This window comes from Geotrypetes seraphini, chromosome 9 (assembly GCF_902459505.1).
Source record: "Geotrypetes seraphini chromosome 9, aGeoSer1.1, whole genome shotgun sequence".
Lineage (NCBI taxonomy): Eukaryota > Metazoa > Chordata > Amphibia > Gymnophiona > Dermophiidae > Geotrypetes > Geotrypetes seraphini.
The window spans coordinates 83,957,809-83,978,340 of NC_047092.1; the positions used below are offsets into that span (position 1 = coordinate 83,957,809).

Consider the following 20,532-nt stretch of genomic DNA (forward strand, 5'->3'; position numbering starts at 1 on the left):
CTAATGGCGTCTAGCAAACAATCTAAGCCTGAAACAACATTAAAATCAAGTGGGAAGGCAAAGAGACTGAAAGAGGATCCATCCTGGCAAGACTCTCCTGCCTTTGGATGCTCTAGATATGATTGAACTTTTAGAGGAGCTAAGAAATATTAGGTCAGCTTTAAAGAATATCACAGAGCATATGGTGGCGGTAAAGGAAGAAGTGGTAGTGGTGAAAGAAGAAGTGGCAAATCTGGGAAACAAAATGGATATGGTTAATGCCAGAATGGATCAGATGGAAACCAGAATGGAGAAAGTGGAACAAGAGCAGCAACACTATAAAAATGATCATAAGGTCATCAAAGAAATGGAAAAATGGATGACAGACTATGAGAACCGGGCGAGAAGAAATAATGTGAGGTTCCTTGGTTTAAAGGAAGGGGGTGGAAGCAGTGGCGTACCTAGGGTATGTGGCACCCGGGGCCCATCATTTTTTGACACCCCTCTATGTAAAAAAATATTTTTGTAATAACCATGAAATGGAATAAATGGTCAGAATACAAACAGGCAGTGAAAATTTTCTTTTATTGAACCTCATATATGTAACCATTATTCCAAACATAACATAACATAAATTATGTCTGAATTGTCATGACATTAGAAGTACATATGGAGTAGTTGCAGGTGATGCTTGGGCCATTCTGGTTAGTAGGGATAGTGGAGCATATCTGGAGACTGAGTAAGAAGGTTAAAACAACAAACTTAGAAGCATAAGTTAGGGGAAGTGTGTGTGTGTGTGTGTGGGGGGGGGGGGGGGGTCCTTAGCATGAATGTTAAAATCCCCAAGAATGACGGCTGCAGAGAATGGTTCAAGAAAGAAGGAAAGCCAGGAATAAAAAACAGTGAGAAAGAAAGAGAGGGACTTCTCTGCTACCCAGAGCAGTAGTGAACAGACAGAGTGAGCTTCAGAGGAAGAGGCGCAGCGAGACTGAGGTGGAAGAAGATGTTGAAATCTACAAGAAGGTGAGAGTAGAAGCCCAATCAGGCAAGGTGAGAAAACATTACTTCAGGTGCTGCCCTCTGTCAAAGAAGTTGAGTCTTTGGGGGAAATTCCAACTTCTTGCTCTGGGAGTTGGTAAGTATGAGAGAGAAAGATGAATGTAGGCAAACTTGTTGGAGACAAAAGACTTTTCATAGGGTACCTGAGAAAGAGAGGAGGAATAGGAATAAGATTGGAAAGGTGGCAATTTGAACCAGTGGGGTAGGAGTTTAAAGAGTTAGGATTGGTCCCTGTACTCAGAGATTATTATGTTGATGTATCTAGTCGGGGAAATGGGGGGGGGGGGGAAGGGAGGGATAATATTTGTGCACAAATGTAAGTATTTTGTTCTGTTCTGCTATGGATGTTTCTATGCACGTTGAAAATGAATAAATATATTTAAACATAAGGTGATTTGCTGTTAAAAAAAAGTTAGGATTGGGACCGATAGCCCAAGCAGAGGAGAACAAACAAGAGAGAGAGTATGGAGAACAGAACAGAGATGGCTGAATGAAAAGACCAGTAAAAGCCATCATATTGTTTCAGATCAACTGTGAAAAATATGATCTACTCTTTGGTATTTGCCAGCTACTTGTGATGCAGACTGCCCAAGGAACTTGGCTTATCTTAAGAACATGTGAGGAAAGTGGATACTGGGAGGGGTGAAAGAAAGAGGAAGATAGGTAAAAAAAAAAAAAAGGAGACATTAAAAAGTTTGGGAACCTCTATTCTAGGGATCCTATACTATTAGTATATCCATTTGTAATGGCCTGGCTTCTGAACACCAAAGTAAACTTATTTAGCTAAAGAAATTAGTTAACCCCCCCCCCACCCACCCCCATTCCACACACATTAATTCTCTTCCATTTTTGTTCCCATTATAAAAAAAAACACTGATAAGTTCCCAGAAAAAAAAATACATTAAAATAAGAAGTGAAAAAAAAGGCCCCTACAGATGAGAACATAACATAAGAATAGCCTAACTGGGTCAGACCAATGGTCCATCATGCCCAGTAGCCCATTCTCATGGTAGTCAATCCAGGTCACTAGTACCTGGTCAAAACCCAAAGAGTAGCAACATTCCATGCTACTGATCCAGGGCAAGCAGATGCTTCCTCCATGTCTTAATAACAGACTATGGACTTTTCCTCCAGGAATTTGTCCAAACCTTTCTTAAAACCAGCTACACTATCTGCTTTTACCATAACTTCTGGCCACTTCATTTTTAAGCTTAGATCATTCCTTCCAGAGACCTTGCTAAATGTCAAATACAGCACAAGGTAACTTCACACGGACTTAGCTGTGCAGGAAATGTGAATCTCCTCATACACCAACCATATAGTGCAAAAATGTGCAAAGGTCTGTTTTTTTCTTTTGATCACTACATAGCCTAATGCTACACAAGCAGCACTGTTACAAACATATTCTGAAGGTCAATGCTAAGGTTAACAAAGTTTCCTTCCTTGGACCACAAGGAGATACTGACAAACCACTGAAAGAGATCCCAAAACAACTACCCAGGCACAACACCCAAAGACCCACTCAGTGTATGAACCGGTTGAGTGGAGTGGACTAACTGGGGGGTGGAAATGGGCCCGGAGTTTGCTCAGCAGAATTTCCCAGACCACCTCTTCCTCTCAACACATTGACACGCTGCCACCACCACCACCACTAGGAACACCTCACTGGGTAGGCCAGCAATGCTTATAAACTTTATAAAACACATTATTATATTTTCTTATAAAGCATATATTTTAACTGAACTCTCTGACATCCTCAACCTTGCCATTCACAAAAATAGAAGGAAGAAAAGTTCCCATTTCCTGCTGTCTCATGTCCCCGGCCTAGATAATATTTTTCTTCTGCAGACCCTTCAAAAGTCTGACCAAATCCTCGTTTTACTTGCATTATAAAGTACTGAGGATGCCATCTCTCCCCATTCCCAGGTCCTAAAGTCTAAGACAGTAGCACAAACTAGTGCTGCCAGATTCAGGAAAAAAAATTTCTATTCGATTCGATTCACTCTATTGAATTGGTTTTTCGATTCGATTTTCCTGCCCAATTGGGTGTTTTTTCAAACATCCTGGTAGGTTTATTTTATAGCTTTTTCACCCCCTTTGGCTTCTCCTAACCACACTGGCGCTGTGGTGTAAATAAAATAAAGAAACAAAAGGAACTTTTCCTCTCTCTGTTAAATCCTAGCTCACGTTTGCGGTCAAACACCAGCTCTGGCAGGATACACTTTTCAAATCTGACATACTGTAATCACAAAACAGAAAATAGAATTATTTTTTCTACCTTTTGTTGTCTGGTCATTTTTCAAATCTTTTTGGTCCCAGGCTCTGGTTGTCTTGCTTGCCAGGGTCTCCTTCTTTCTCCGTGCTAACCATCCATCTGCCATCTCTGTCCTCCCCTTCCCTTCCCCGGAGGTCTGGCATCTTTCCTTTTTTTCCATCTCCATCCACAGATTCACCTTTTCTCAACTACCCTTTCATCCAGCATCTCTCCCTCCTTCTCTACCACTCCAGGGTCCACCATTTCTCCCTTTCTCTTTCCAATTATCCTCCTATCCAGTATCTCTATCCCCTCTCCACACCATCCCTTGTGTCTAACTTCTCTCCCTTTCTGTTCCTTCCCTCCCTAAATCCCATTATCCACTATCTCTCTCCCACTCCTCTGTTTTTAGACCCATTATTTCTTCCCCCCAAAGTCTGGCAAATGCACGTATCTTTGAACCCCCCTTCCCTCCCTCCCTCCATAAACTTCCACACCAAGACCCCCTCCCCTGAAGTTCTGTCCCACAGAAGGCCTGTCCCCCCACGAAGGACTGTACCTCCCCCGAAGGTGTGCCTCCTGAAGTCCTGCACCTGCCCTGAAGGCCTACATCCCACACCTGAAGGCCTGCACCCCCCAAGAACTGTACCTCCTCCGAAGGTACATAGTCATCAGGAGCTGTCATCCTTCTGCCGCGGTCCCATCCCTCCTCTGATGTCAGAGGCAAGTTTGCGGCAGAGGGAAGACAGCTCCTGAGACCTATGGCAATCTGCAAGGATCGCTAAAGTACCCGCGATCCTTTCTGCAGGCTGCTCTCTGCCGCAATCAGGTAAAGGGAGGCGCAGGAGGCAAGGGGGGAAGCCGGACACTGCAGCACTTCCCGACTGACCTTTCCCCCTCGCCCTCTAAATCAGGAGCGGCAGCGCCGGCCAGCAAGAGGCAGCATTGCCAATCCTGCTTTAGGGGTCGAGGGGGGAGGGTCAGATGGTAAAACGGGAGGCCGATTTTTGGGGGGATTCAAATCGATTCACTCTAAATGAATCGGTGAATCGATTTGAATCGGGCAGCACTAGCGCAAACTCCACAAAACACCACCAATAGTGAACAGAGCAGCTCAGCAGCAATACTTACCTTTGGTTAAGCTGAAAAATTGCTATGTCACACGCGGCTCCCTTTCCTGCTTCTGCCTCTGCCGCGATCCACCCGGCCGGAAACAGGAAGTTGCGTCATTGGAAACGTGAAATGCAAGGGCAGCCTGGTGATGAAAGCGCACCCACATTAGAGCGTTTAGAGTTTAAAGAAGCTCCGACGGGGGGTGTGGGGAAACGGAATAGAAGGTAACGAGAGAAGGCTGGACCACGGTCGGGGCCTACCGAAAGCCTTGGTCGGGCCATGAGAAGGGAAGTTCCCGGGCCATGACACCAAGGCCGGGAGCACCCCCCTCATGGTTTGCACCTGGGGCTGACCGTCCTCCCCTTGGAGCGCCACTGGGTGGAAGGAAAAAATATGTTGTCTTTCTTGGAAGAAGTGATTCCAAAAATACTCCCCTAAACTTAAAGGTGCCACTGGAAATAGAGAGCGCGCATAGGATCCTGGAAAGGAGACCTCACGGCCACGAGAGACCTAGACCTGCTAGGTTTCCAGCACGTTTTAGAAATTTTAAGGTGGCAAAAAAAAAAATCTGTCTTATAAGGATTCAAATATTATGTTTGTCTGAGACTTTGCAAGTGCGACAGTGCATCTTCGCAAACAATTTCTACAAATGAGGCAACCATTAAAGGAGATTGGGGCAACATATGGGCTTTACTATCCTGCTCTCATGAGGGTTACGTATAAAGAAAAATTTTACCAGTTTGAAGACCCTGAAAAGCTGAAAGAGTTTTTGTCCAATCAAGAAACACCAATGAACTGAATGGACAAATCTGTCTTTATTTATATATTTATTTACTGAGTCTGGATTTCAAACAATTAAAGAAGAGTTTTAATGTTTTGGTTCTAAATTATTTTAATATATGGAATTGGACGTTTCAATTGTCTACAGACTTTTAACTATAATAGAACTATGTGAGCAGTCTTTTTTTTATTCAACAGCAGGAGAGGATTCTATATCTAAGAAGAAATGCCAGCTCATTAGATTAATACTATACAGATTTATACCTGACGTAAGTGGAGGTTAGTGATGGTGGGGGAGGTGGGCAGATCAGTCAGTGCGGCCTTCATCTGTCTTCATTCCATTCTGATGCCTGCAGTCCCACGAGCCCATTTGTTTGGGCCTCTGCCGCCACTGGTTTGATTGCAGGGCCATGGGACGCTGCCTCCGTTGGGGATCCCGATGGAGAGAAGGGTGGAGTGTGCATGGCTCGACACAGGAGTTCGGAGTCGGGGCTGAGGCTGTTGGTATTCACGGGCCCAGATGCAAAGTTCTGTGCGGTTTACCTGCCAGCTCTCTCTCACTTCACGCTTTCTACTTCTGCTTCCAGGGGGATCTCTGCGGCCGGGTCCTGGTGGCCTGGGGGCTGTTGTGTAGCGGAGTCATAGCTGTGGTGAGTGTTTGCAGGTCTGCGAGTGTTTCTCTTTGATTTGCGTTGGTGGTTGAGCTGGTGGGTAGAACCAGCACACAAATTAAGTTTAACGAGCCTACAGTTTCCACTGTTACTAGGCCCTGCCCCATCACCAGAGACGCATCTCCCATAGTAATGGGAGCAAAAGGCCCGTGTTGTGCAACTGTGGCGGAAGTAGCCGAAGAAACTGCAAAGATAGCAGCTGAAGATGCCACTGCCGCTATGGCAGAGGATGGTAGACAAGATGACAAGAAGGATCATGATCCCGGGGCCGCCTTTCAGATGTTTGTGATGATGGAGGACTTGCTGGATAAACTGAAGCTACTGAAATATGAGCAGAAGTGCTATGGAAGCACAACATGAAGGCGCTTTCTAGACATTACTTTGCTCTGCCTACAAACCCAGGAGAACAGTTCTACATGTTTTGTACACTTGCAGCTTGGCTAATTAATAAATCAGGACATCAGTTTGAACAGACACAAGAATACGATAACCCCAATGCCATAATGTCCAGTATCTTATCAGAGCTGCGATCTTTTGGGAATTCTCCTTTCAAGCTAAGAAGAGACTATACTGGAAGATGATGTAGAATTGACACTAAATAAAATTGAGGATGAAACTCGGGAAGAGGACACAAACAATGAAGATGATCACCTTATTGGTTTGAATGTTTTAAAGTCACAAACACTAAAGTTGGATTTAAGTGAATCTTCAAAGCCAGAAGAAATTTTAGAATCAACAACAGACGCAGCAGAGTGGAACCTGGAAGTGGAACGTGTTCTTTCTCAATTGAATGTTACAATTAGGACAGACAACAAGGACTGGAGAATTCATGTGGACCAAATGCACTAACATAAAGAAGCAATTGAATCTTCTTTAAAGGAGATCAAGGGCTATCTTGACAAACTTCAAAATGAAACCAGCAAAACCCTAGAGAGACTTCAACTATGGGAGACTTCAACTATCCCGGGATAGACTGGAGTCTTGGAAGCTCAAAATGCGCTAGGGAGATAGAATTCCTGGAGGCTACACAAGATTGCTTCATGGAGCAGCTTGTTAGAGAACCAATGAGAGGAAATGCCATTCTGGATCTAATCCTAAATGGGTTAAGGGGACCTGCAAAGGAAGTGGAAGTAGTGGGACCATTGGGAAACATCGATCATAATATGATCAAGTTGAAGGTTGAAGTAGGAATACCGAAAGGAAAGAGAAGCATAGCGACAACTTTCAACTTCAGGAAAGGAAACTTCGAAGCAATGAGGGAAATGGTAAGGAGGAAACTTTGGAACACTTCCAAGAAATTGCAAACAGTAGAACATGCCAGGTCTTTTTTCAAGGACATGATAAACGAGGCGCAAAATCTGTATATCCCCAGATTCAGAAAGGGGTGCAAAAAGAGTCAAACAAAAGACCCGGTGTGGATAACTAAAATAGTGAAGGAAGCGATAGGAAATAAGAAAAATTCATTCAAGAAATGGAAAAAGGACAAAACTGAGGGGAACTGGAAAGAGCACAGGAAGTATCAAAAAGAATGTCACCTTGTGGTTCGAAAAGCCAAAAGAGAATATGAAGAGAGGCTAGCCAGGGAAGCACAAAATTTCAAACCGTTCTTTAGATATGTTAAAGGGAAGCAGCCGGCTAGGGAGGAGGTGGGACTGCTGAAAGACGGAGACAGGAAGGGAGTGGTGACCCGGGAAACTACAGACCGGTGAGTCTGACCTCCGTTCCGGAGAAAATAGCGGAAGCACTGATAAAAGACAACATTGATGAACATTTTGAAAGAAACAAACTTCTGATAACCAGCCAACATGGTTTCTGCAAGGGGAGATCATGCCTAATGAACTTATTTCACTTCTTCAAAGGAATCAACAAACAGATGGACAGAGGAGACCCCATAGACATCATATATCTAGATTTCCAAAAAGCCTTTGACAAAGTACCCGATGAACGCCTACTTCGGAAACTAAAGAACCATGGGGTGGAAGGAGACGTACATAGATGGATCAGAAACTGGTTGGTGGGTAGGAAACAGAGGGTAGGAGTGAAGAGCCACTACTCGGACTGGAGGAGGGTCACGAGTGGTGTCCCGCAGGGCTCGGTGCTTGAGCCGCTGCTATTTATAAATGATCTAGAAACAGGGACGAAGTGTGAGATAATAAAATTTGCAGATGACACCAAACTATTTAGTGGAGCTCGGACTAAAGAGGACTGCGAAGAATTGCAAAGGGACTTGAACAAACTAGGGGAATGGGCGACGAGATGGCAGATGAAGTTCAACGTTGAGAAATGTAAAGTACTACATGTGGGAAGCAGAAACCCGAGGTACAGCTATATGATGGGAGGGATTTTATTGAAGGAGAGTACCCAAGAAAGGGACTTGGGAGTAATGGTGTACATGACAATGAAGCCGACGGCACAGTGCGCAGCAGCCGCTATGAGAGCGAATAGAATGCTAGGTATAATCAAGAAGGGTATTACTACCAGAACAAAAGAAATTATCCTGCCGTTGATTCGGGTGATGGTGCGTCCGCATCTGGATTACTGCGTCAAATATTGGTCGCCATACCTTAAGAAGGATATGGCGTTACTTGAGAGGGTTCAGAGGAGAGCGACACGTCTGATAAAAGGTTTGGAAATCTTTTCATATGCTGAGAGATTGGAGAAACTGGGACTTTTTTCCCTGGAGAGGAGACTTAGAGGGGATATGATAGAGACTTACAAGATTATGAAAGGCATAGAGAGAGTAGAGAGGGACAGATTCTTCAATCTTTCGAAAAATAAGAGAACAAGAGGGCATTTGGAAAAGTTGAAAGGGGACAGATTCAAAACGAATGCTAGGAAGGTTTTCTTTACCCAACGTGTGGTGGGACACCTGGAATGCGCTTCCAGAGGGCGTAATAGGGCAGAGTACAGTATTGGTACTGGTACTGGAGTTCAAGAAAGAATTGGACAATTTCCTGCTGGAAAAAGGGATAGAGGGGTATAGATAGAGAATTACTGCATAGGTCCTGGACCTGTTGGGCCGCCTTGTGAGTGGACTGCTGGGCACGATGGACCACAAGTCTGACCCAGTGGAGGCATTGTTTATGTTCTTATGAAAGTGGGCAATTGAGAGAAGTATATTAATAATTAGCTGGAATACTTAGTCCACGAATACCGAGTGGCTCATGCCCAACTGAGCGAGACAAGAGAGTGCTACCAGCAAGCAAATGGAAGAGTCCTGCCTGTGATCCTGCTGCACTGCCCCATGGCTGTGGTGCCACTGCTGGTGCACATATGTAGAGAATGTAACTTTATTTTATTACTATACTCAAGTATTTATTCAATCATTCTTTTTGAGTATTTCTCTATTTTTTCAGGTATTTATGAAATATTTTAGTCTTTAGGGGTTGATTAATTTTAATTTCATGGGGAAAAAAGAGGGGGTGGTTTAGGGTATTAAAGTATTTATTTTATGAATTTTGGAAATTTAATATTTTATAGATTAATTTACTTGGGCACCCTGAGATCTTAGATTTATTCCCCGATATATGTTTTTAAAAAATTTCAGGAGTCAGGTCTCATTGCTGTAAGTTTGTTTAATAACTTAATAGAGGGGGTTTTAGTATGATTTTGGGGAATTTAAAGGGTATTTATTGGTCATATTATTAAAATATATTTGTTTGAAAAATTTTATTAATTAATGTCCATGTAGGTAGGGAATGAAATTTATTTTGTTCTTATATTCTATTAACTATTTGTCCACTTCTTAGAAAATATTTATCTATTTATTTCGGTATTCATGAATTTATTTATTTATTTTTTTAGTTTATAGGGGTTGATTAATTGTAATTATATCAGGGGAAGTCATGAATTAGGTTGCCTGGGGAAGGGATTTGGCTGCTAGTCTAAATATATGTCTTCAAGCAATCGTATGATAAGGGGGGTAGGGAATCAGGGGGAAAGAGGGGTGTTTTAAGGGGTTTAGGACATGTATTGAACAAAGGGTGTATTTGTGTGGTGTATTTGGTATACTATTATGGATTCTCTTCTTTGAAATTTTACAATGAATTTTAAATTGTTTTCTTTAAATGTTAATGACCTCAATCATCCTGTTAAGAGGAAGAAAATTCTCAATTTTTTAAAGCAGCAAGATGCGGATATATGTATGATACAGGAAATTCATTTGACTGCAGGGGAATCTATGAAATTAGAAAGAGTCAAGCAGAGTTTCTTTGTGCCGGCTGTGGGAAAGAAAGCGAGGGTGACTATTTTAGTCCATAAGAAATTTAAGATCTTGCATGGCACTCTTCCCCTTTTAATTCCTCTAACCTGGGTTACCAGATCTATCCAAAAGCTTAAATTATCTTTCCCCTTGTTAAAAGGCATTATCTATATTGGAAAATTAGGGAAATCTCTTTACTTTAAAATTACTGAGTTTTGGAATAATTTTCCTGTCCAGCTGTGTAATTTGGGCTCTTTCCAATTATTTCGAAAATATCAGAAAACATCAGCTATATATAATTTTATTTCTGCAGATCCTTCAGGTTCAGGTAAAGATGACCTTGGAGAAACATGCTCTGATGCTGTTTTATGTTTATGCCCCTAATTCAAATCAAGCAGAATTTTTTAAGGCTCTTCAACAGGTACTTCTGCCACTGGCTGCCTCTAATCTAGTGGTAGCTGGGTACTTCAATGCTGTTATGGATCCATTGTTGGATAAACAACCCAGTAGGATTTTGAAATCAATGGGATTGGATAATTTAGTTCAATCCTGTGGGTTAAAAGATATTTGGTGAATTCTCCATTTTAATGCTCAGGAGTTTTCCTTTTGCTCCCAGGTTCATAAATCATTTTCAAGAATAGATTATGTATTTGTATCAGATCAATTAGTTCAACAGGTAACCAAAGCTGGCATAGATTCAATTGTTTTATCAGATCATGCTGGAGTTTGGATTGAATTCAAATTTGAAGATCAAGATTGTAATAGACCTGTGTGGAGGTTCAATAATACATTGCTTGCAGATTCTAACTTTATTGAAGAATTTCAATTAAAAATTAATGTATATTTTTCAAATTAATGCCTCAGAGGAAATCTCTTTAGAAACAATATGGGATGCTTTCAAAGCTACCATGAGAGGGCAAATTATCTCTACTTCAGCGTATGTTAGGAAACAACTTAAATTGGAATTCTTTAATTTAGAACAAAATATTAAGAACTTAGAGTCACAATTGGCCTTGAAATGGGACAAAATACTTTGCAGGCCCTCTTAAAAGCTAAATATAAATACAATGAGATTTCCTCTCAAATGGCTAGGAAAGAGTTGTTTTATCAACAGGCTCTGTATTATGGAAACTCAAATAAAGCGGGAAGAGTATTAGCTAATTATCTTGAAGCTAAAAAAAGGAAAGTAAAAATTGTGGTTATCACAGTTGAGAATGGGGAAACTCATTCTCAAATTGGAAACATCTTAAAACAATTTTTGAAATATTATAAAGCTTTATATTCTCCTGAACTTTATTCAAATAAAGAACTTGAGCGTTTAGAGTTCTTGAAGTTAATTAAGCGGCCTAAAATTCTGCATTGCGCAGTGGCGCAGAATTCCCCCATAATTAACCTATATATAGGTAGAACTACAAATATTACACTGGGTTCTAAAACACCAAAACATCTGTATAAGTATAACACCACAAGCTATGGAATTCCATAGAAGAATTTTGGAGGCAGATGACAATTTCTGACTTTTAGAGCCATAGAGTTGTGCATAATTTGCCAGGACCATTTCAACTATAATTTAATTTGCTGCTGCAGTAATGCATAGGACCTTTGGTGTTCAGGGGCCTCCATTGGCATGCAAGGGATTTTCTGGGCTGGCTCCTGGGATGAGCTATTCCCCTGCACTCCCTTTAGTAATGGTGATGTGAAGTCTCCTGGGTGCTTGATATGTTACCATGTGGTATTAGGAACATTTTTACCACACTTTAATAAAAGGACATCTGTGTTATTATATATACAGAAATCAGATTTAAAAAAATTTTCATGCATGCATACATCTAGATAACCAAAAGTAGCCTTGTAGACTGTGCAATTTCTGTATTCTTGCTGTTGCATTTTCTATGTGAAGAGAATTGGTGTGTCCTATGTAAATTCTCAGTGGGGTAAAGCTTAATAATATCCTCTCCAGCCAATATTGAGCTGGTGGTAGCATTAAATGTGGCTGGCTAAATTAGTTCTGGATATTCAGTGCCAACCAAGTCCGGGCACCAACATAGAATATCCAGTGCTAAGTGAAATTGCAAATGCTGGTGGAATATATGTATACCATGGCCAAAATTCAGCTAGGTCCCACATAAGATACTTATATCATCCAGGATTTCCCAAGGGACCCGCTTAAGTACAAAATATTGTACTTCTTTCACCCCACCCCCACACCAATCCAGATTTCCAATCTCCATATCCCTTTCTTCCTTCCAACCCCTTAAGCATATCATAACCCACTTCTCTCTCATCCTCCCACTCTGAAGCACATCCAGACCCTCCCCAACCTTTCCCTTTCATCCACGTAGGCCCTCCCAGGCCTACCTTTTCAATCATTGGTGGGGTATTGGGATCATGTCTCTCCGCTTCTGCAAAAACTTCATTGGCTTCCAATAATTTCCAGGGTTTATTTTATATGTACCTGCTTAACATTCAAAATCTTGCATAGCATCCTTCCCCCTTTAATTCCCCTGTCCTGAAATTCTGTACTGAGGCTTGAGTCAGTCCAGCGAATGGCCACCCGCATGGTCTTGGGACTCAAGGATCTCCCGTACTAGGAACGGCTGGATAAATTACGGCTATACTCACTCGAGGAATGCAGAGAGAGGGGAGACATGATCGAAACGTTCAAATACCTCAGGGGCCTTATCGAGGTAGAAGATGATATCTTCTTTTTCAAAGGTCCGACGGCGACAAGAGGACATCCATGGAAAATCAGGGGCGGGAAATTGCATGGCGACACCAGGAAATACTTTTTCACCGAGAGAGTGGTTGATCGCTGGAATAGACTTCCACTTCAGATGATCGAGGCAAGCAGCGTGCTTGATTTTAAGAAGAAATGGGATCGTCACGTGGGATCCCTGCACAGAGCTAAATAGGGGAGGGTCATTAGGGTGGGCAGACTAGATGGGCCGCGGCCCTTATCTGCCGTCTTTTTCTATGTTTCTATGATCTGATATCACCAGATCTACTCAAAAATTTAAATTGTCCTTTCCAACGTCAAAAGGCATTATCTACATTGGCAAACTAGGGAAATCTCTACTTTTCAAAATTACTGAGTTGTGGAATAATTTTTCTGTTCAACTGCGTGATCTGGACTCTTTCCAACTATTTCTAATAATGATTCATCTATACATCCTTCCTCTCCAGTAGCAGATGATCTAGCAAAATTTTTTTAATGAAAAGGTCGCTACTATAAGAAACTCTTTTCCTTCATTAGTCTCTTACAATTCCTTGGTGACTAGCAACACTAATCTTATCCCAGTAGACAGAACCTGGACAGTCTTTGAGTATGTATCTTAGGCTCAGGTTTCAAATTGTGTCACAAACTAAGATCTTGTAAATGTGCCTTGGATCAGTTTCTTTCATACCTATATGAGAAAATTTCCACCCAGGCTATTTCATCTCTTACCAGACTTATAAATTCTGCCTTAATATTAGGTCTATTTACTGCAGAGATGGGTCACATTGCTCTGACCCCATTACTGAAAAAAACTGATCTAGACCCATCCTCACCGTCTAGTTATTGACCTATAGCGAATACTCCTCTCCTGACCAAAATGTTAGTCTAGCATATCTGCTCAGCTGTCATCATACTTAGAGAGATTTTCCATTCTTTTACCTTGCCAATATGGTTTCAGACCCAACTTCAGTACCGAATCTCTATTAGTCTCACTAATTTCAAAGGTTCAGCAACTACATTCACATAATAAGTTTGCAATCCTATTATAATTTGATCTATCTGCGGCCTTTGACGTTGTTCACCACAATACTTGACCTACCAACTTTCTGAGATAGGCATTGATTCTACAGTCTTAGACTGGTTCTCGAAATTCCTAAGATCTCACTCGTATACTGTCAATATGAATGGCACCATGTCATCTTCTTGGAAGCCACTATGCGGAGTCCTGCAGGGATCACCTTTATCCCCTGTTCTTTTCAACATCTATATGTCTACTTTAAAACTTTTCCATCTATCTCCCCTTTGAAACATTATATACATGTGCAGATGACATCTTTGTCCTTCTTGAGATAGATTCGAATCTCACAAACCTCGCTGAGAATACAATAGCATGCATAATGAAATTTCAATTTTGGGCCCTTATTGTGCAAATGAAGCTGAATGAGTCCAAAACCAAACTACTGTGGCTTGGCCCTAAACTAGATCGACTTCCTTCATCCATTTCATTGCCATCTGGATCTTCACTGCAGACTGAATTCTCAAGTAAAGTTTTGAGTGTCAACACTTTCATTCAATGACCATCTTAATTCTCTGGTTAAAAAAAAGGTACTTTAGTCTCCATATGCTGAGGAAAGTGAGATCCTTCTTTCACCAACAACATTTTGCTGTCCTTGTACAATCAATCATTCTTTCGAGGTTGGATTATTGTAATTTGGTCTATCTAAGTCTAACCAAGAAAAGTCTTCAAAGACTTCAACAGATCTAGAATGTTGCAGCTAAGTTGATCTTTGCAAAAAGCAAATATGATCATGTATCCCCGCTTTTATTAAAACTTCACTGGCTCCCAGTAATCTCTAGGGTTTACTTTAAATGTGCCTGCCTAACATTTAAGATCTTGCATGGCACTCTTCCCCTTTTAATTCCTCTAACCTGGGTTACCAGATCTATCCAAAAGCTTAAATTATCTTTCCCCTCGTTAAAAGGCATTATCTATATTGGAAAATTAGGGAAATCTCTTTACTTTAAAATTACTGAGTTTTGGAATAATTTTCCTGTCCAGCTGTGTAATTTGGGCTCTTTCCAATTATTTCGAAAACATCAGAAAACATGGCTATTTTCAAAAATGTAAATTCCGCTGCTCTCTATATAATCACTAATTCTTATTATATTTTCCTTTCTTCAAAACTCTTGTAAACTGTGCCGAGCTATATCCTTATAGAGAAGATGTGGTATATAAGCTTAAGGTTTAGTTTAGTTTAGTTTATTTTGAAAACTTCGGAAAACTTGGCTATTTTCTTCTTTTTTTAATTCTTTATTGATTTTCCAAACTTCAATAGTACAATACACAAATATATCATAAGAACATAAGCAGTGCCTCTGCCCGCCCAGCAGTCCACCCCCGCAGCGGCCCAACCTGCCTTAATCACCAGAAGGGGCCCCCTTGCCCCCTAGGTTTCTCATCGAAGTCCTATCTTCCCATCAATGTCCTAACCCTCCGGCCTTGCACCTGCACGACCTGGTGAGCTGTCTATACTTATGCAACACCCCAGCACCTCCCTCAGTACCCCACGATCCCCTTTTCCCTCAGGAATCTGTCCAATCCCTGTTTGAATCCCTGTACTGTACTCTGCCGGATCACTTCCTCCGGGAGCGCATTCCATTTGTCCACGACCCTTTGGGTGAAGAAAAACTTCCTTGCATTTGATTTGAACCTATCTCCTTTCAGTTTCTCTGAGTGCCCCCTCGTACCTGTCGTCCCTTTTAGTCTGAAGAACCTGTCCCTGTCCACCCTCTCTATGCCCCTAAGTATTTTGAAGGTCTCTATCATATCCCCCCTGAGCCTCCTCTTTTCCAGAGAGAAGAGCCCCAGTTTATCCAGCCTCTCGGCATATGGGCAGTTTTCCAGCCCTCTTACCAGTTTCGTTGCCCTCCTTTGGATTCTCTCAAGAACTGCCATGTCCTTCTTGAGGTGCGGCGACCAATATTGAACGCAGTATTCCAGATGTGGGCGCACCATCGCTCGATACAGCGGCATGATGACTTCCCGCGTCCTGGTTGTTATGCCCCTCTTGATGATGCCCAGCATCCTGTTGGCTTTCTTCGAGGCTGCTGCACACTGTGCGGATGGTCTCATGGATGGATCCACTAGCACACCCAAGTCTCTCTCAAGTCCGGTGTCTTCCAGCAATCTCCCCCCCATTTTATATTCGAACAACGGGTTCTTTTTCCCTATGTGCATGACCTTGCATTTATCTACGTTAAAGCACATTTGCCATTTGTTTGCCCAGTCCTCCAGCTTATCGAGGTCCCTTTGCAGTTCCTCACACTCCTCCCTGGTCCTAACTCTGGCGCAGAGTTTGATATCGTCTGCAAATTTTATAACCTCACACTTTGCCTCCGTTTCCAGGTCATTGATAAATATGTTGAAGAGTAGCGGCCCCAGCACCGATCCCTGCGGCACACCGCTCGTGACTCCCCGCCAGTCAGAATATTGGCCCTTTACTCCGACCCTCTGTAGTCTACCTGACAGCCAGTGCTTGATCCATCTGTGTACATCCCCGCCCACCCCGTGGTTCCACAGCTTCCTAAGCAGCCTTTCATGTGGCACCTTGTCAAAGGCCTTTTGAAAATCGAGGTAAATGATGTCTATGGGTTCCCCTTTGTCCACCTGACTGCTTATTCCCTCAAAGAAGTACAGAAGGTTTGTCAGGCATGACCTTCCCTTACAGAATCCGTGCTGGCTTGTCCGCAGTAGGCCATTTTTCTCGATGTGCTCGCAAATGCTGTCCTTGATCATTGCTTCCACCATCTTCCCTATAACTGAAGTCAGGCTCACCGGCCTGTAGTTCCCGGGGTCACCTCTCGAACCCTTCTTAAAGATAGGTGTGACATTCGCCAGTTTCCAGTCCTCTGGTACCTCTCCAGTTTTCAAGGATAGGTTGCAAACATGCTGGATTGCGCCCGCTATTTCCTGACTTAGTTCCTTTAGAACCCTTGGGTGGATCCTGTCTGGTCCCGGTGATTTGCCGCTTTTCAGTCTGTCAATCTGCTTGAGGACATCCTCCCGACTTACCTCTATATGCCCCAATCTTTTGGCCTGCTCCCCACTAATGAGCTCCTCTGAGTCCGGTATATTGGACGTGTCCTCGCTCGTTAAGACCGACGAGAAGAACGTGTTCAACCTCTCAGCTACCTCTTTATCCTCCTTAATCACTCCCTTCCTATCCCCATCGTCCAATGGCTCCACCTCCTCTCTCACTGGTTGCTTCCCCTTTACTTAACTGAAGAATGCCTTGAAGTTTTTCGCCTCCCTGGCCAGCCCCTCCTCGTATTTCCCTTTTGCTTTTCTAACCTCTCGGTGGCATTCCTTTTGGCATTTCCTGTGCTCCTGGTGATTTTCCTCCGTTGGATCCCTCTTCCATTTCCGGAAGGACACTTTCTTGTCACTGATTGCCCTCTTTACTTACAAATATACATAACCAACCATTTTCTTCCACCCACCCCCACCCACCCAATGATTATTTAATAAAATACAGAAGCATAGATTTCCCCAATAACCTTACCCTATTCAAATTAGTCATATCCTTCCATCCTCCCACCCATCCCAAGTTTAAATATTCAGAGATCAAAGCTGTAAATTCCACTCCTCTCCATACTATTCCAAATTCATATTGTACGTGTTATCTTTTCTAATATTGTAAACCATGCCAAGCTCTATTGTTATAGAGAAGATGTGGTATATAAGCCTAAGGTTTAGTTTAGTTTAATTTACTATGGGAAGGAGTGATACTCACTTGCTCCTGCCCAGTGTGTCTACTTGGAGAAAATGGCTGCCACAACCTTAGAGTACTTTGAAATACTGCAAGGTTGCCAATAGAGGTTGCAGCAGCCATTTTCTCCAAGAAGGTGCACCAGGCAAGAGCAAGTGTGCATTGCTTCTGCCCAGTGGCGTAGCAAAGATGGGAGACATCCATGAAGGTGGTGCCCCCCTGGCCCTATTCTCTACCCCCCTGCTGTACACGCTCCCCTTCCCTTCCCCTTTACCTGTTTAGCTTCCACATACAAACAAAATCTCTAACTTGCTGCCCTGATGTCACTTCTTAGTCATGGGACCCAGAAGTGATGTCAGAGGGGAGCACAGAGGCCAGTGTGAGGAGCAGGTTGGAACTGCTGCTCATGTCCACAAAGAGCTAGAGGTACAGTGGGAGTGAACTGAAAGCATGTGCACGGCGGGGGGAGGAGTGGGGGACAGAGAGGAGGAGAGGTGCTGGCACCCTTACTAAGATGGCGCTTGAGGCAGTCCAATAGCCCCCCTTACTATATCACTGCTCCTGCCCATAGGACTCCACTACACCACCAATGTTTGAAAAGTAGACGTAGGAGGGCCTATGGGGATGAGAGGGAAGGGGTGGGGATTGTTATATATTTTAATGGGAGAGGGAGGGTGGAGGGGAGCATGATTTGGTTCAGGGGGGTTGGGAGGAGGTCATGATGTACCTTGAGGGAGTGGGAGGTCATGATGTACCTTGGGGAGGTTGGAGACATACTGGGGGGTTGAGAGGGAGGGAAAGGGTCATGATGTGCTTCATGGGGTGGGAGAAAGAGAAGGATGATGTGCTTCATGGAGAGTGAGAGGAAAGAAAGGAGATTGGCACATTTGATCTGGGTACCGTCAGATATTCAGTGCCGGCACCCATAGTTAATCGACAAAATTTTAAGACAGCTTTTGAGAAGTCCTAAACTTGCCCAGTTAGCTATGTAGGTGCCAGAAATGAATATTTCCAGCATCCATGGAACTGTAGACTCTTCCCCAGCATTTTTCCCTGTACCACCCCTGACCTGTCCATTTTTTTTGATGGCCACTTAAAGCCGATATTCAGCGACACTGCCTGGTTAAATGCCACTGAATATCAGAGGTTGGGCCGTCCTGAGCGATTTAAATCTCTGAATATTGGCTTATCTGTTTATATGCAAGCAAAACTGGTACTTGGTTTTTACCTTTGTTGCTGGCTTAAGCCCATTCCCAGTAAACTTATCTGTGATACTCACCGGATCAAAAATCGCCCTACATCAATAATGCACACACCTGCAAGCTATTTTACTTTTATGTTATGCTATGTCTATACGGAAAATGTTGCAATTTAAACCACCCTATGCCCACCAAGTCTGTATTTTCAAGTCTGTATGTTATGTCTATACTGTAAATGTTGAAATTTAAACCCCTTATGTCTGTCAAGTCTGTATTTCCCTTTAAAGTTTGTTCTGCTTATATTGTGAATGTACTCTTGTGGGCTCTTTTGGGAGGATGGGTTAAATAAATTGTTAAATAAATAAATAGATACATAATTTGAGTCTATTATCAAAATTTGTCCTTTCTTTCTTACTATTAGGACTTACAGTCTGTGACTTCTGCACACAGAGTTGTTCATTACCAGGTAAGCTAAAACATGTCCTCTCCTCTCCTCTTTTCTCCAGCTATTTCATATAGCTGGAGAAAATTGATTACTGTTTAATAATAGGAACAATATAGAAATTCACTTTACTTGTTAGGTGTGTGATAGTGAGCAAATTGCAGGGTGGCTATGTGAATGGGTTACTCTCAGATGAATTTCAGCACAATCATGGTAGTATTCTTAAGTGGAATATGTTAGCTAGCGAAGGGAGCAAAAATGTATCCATACAGCCTACTCATGGAGTTAAGAGATTTAAATCAAAAACATCCTTCTTCACAGAAAATTGTGGCTGATAAAAAATAAATTGGAACCTACTCTACAAGACACCATGGAGAAATTGTTACAGATGAAAGGTTTGCTTCAGGAGAATCATGATGCAGTTAGAGAAATCAAAGTTCAAATAAAGGATATAATAGATCGGTTGGTAGATTTTCATGCAAGGTAAAGCAATTGAGAATATAATGGCTAAGTTGGAGGTAGGCATAATGGAGATGTGGAGGCATAAGAACATAAGAATTGCCACTGCTGAGTCAGACCAGTGGTCCATCATGCCCAGCAGTCCACTCACGCGGCGGCCCTCTTGTCTAAGACCAGCACCCTAACTGAGACTAGCCCTACCAGCGCACGTTCTTGTTCAACAGAAACTTGTCTAACTTTGTCTTGAATCCTTGGAGGGTGTTTTCCCCTATAACAGCCTCTGGAAGGGCGTTCCAGCTTTCTACCACTCTCTGGGTGAAGAAGAACTTCCTTACGTTTGTACGGAATCTATCCCCTTTCAACTTTAGAGAGTGCCCTTTTGTTCTCCCTACCTTGGAGAGGGTGAACAACCTGCCCTTATCTACTAAGTCTATCCCCTTCAGTACCTTGAAGAGGCCCAGTTTCTCTAATCTTTCGCTGTACGTCAGCTCCTCCAGCCCCTTAACCATCTTAGTCGCTCTTCTCTGGACCCTTTCGAGTAAAACATAGAAACATAGAAGATGACGGCAGAAAAGGGCTATAGCCCATCAAGTCTGCCCACTCTTCTTACCCACCCCCTGTCTATGCCCTAATGACCCAATTTCCTTATCTTGACCCTCGTAGGGATCCCACATGGGTATCCCATTTATTCTTAAAGTCTGGCATGCTGTCTGCCTCGATCACCTGCACTGGAAGCTTGTTCCAATGATCAACCACTCTCTCTGTGAAGAAATACTTTCTGGTGTCGCCATGAAATTTTCCGCCCCTGAGTTTGAGCGGGTGCCCTCTTGTGGCCGAGGGTCCCTTGAGAAAGAAAATATCATCTTCCACTTTGACATGTCCCGTGAGGT

The 20,532-nt window shown here is 42.7% G+C and overlaps 1 protein-coding gene and 1 pseudogene across 1 annotated transcript in view; both read left to right on the forward strand.

Annotated features, from left to right (window-relative positions):
* Positions 1-20,532, forward strand: part of DGKI (diacylglycerol kinase iota) — a 1,086,779-nt gene that overhangs the window by 928,380 nt on the left and 137,867 nt on the right. The window contains exon 24 of the mRNA XM_033957757.1: positions 19,163-19,207. Coding sequence (XP_033813648.1) covers positions 19,163-19,207 — 45 coding nt within the window. The remainder of the gene's footprint in view (positions 1-19,162; positions 19,208-20,532) is intronic.
* LOC117366854 lies at positions 6,076-9,232 on the forward strand (annotated as a pseudogene).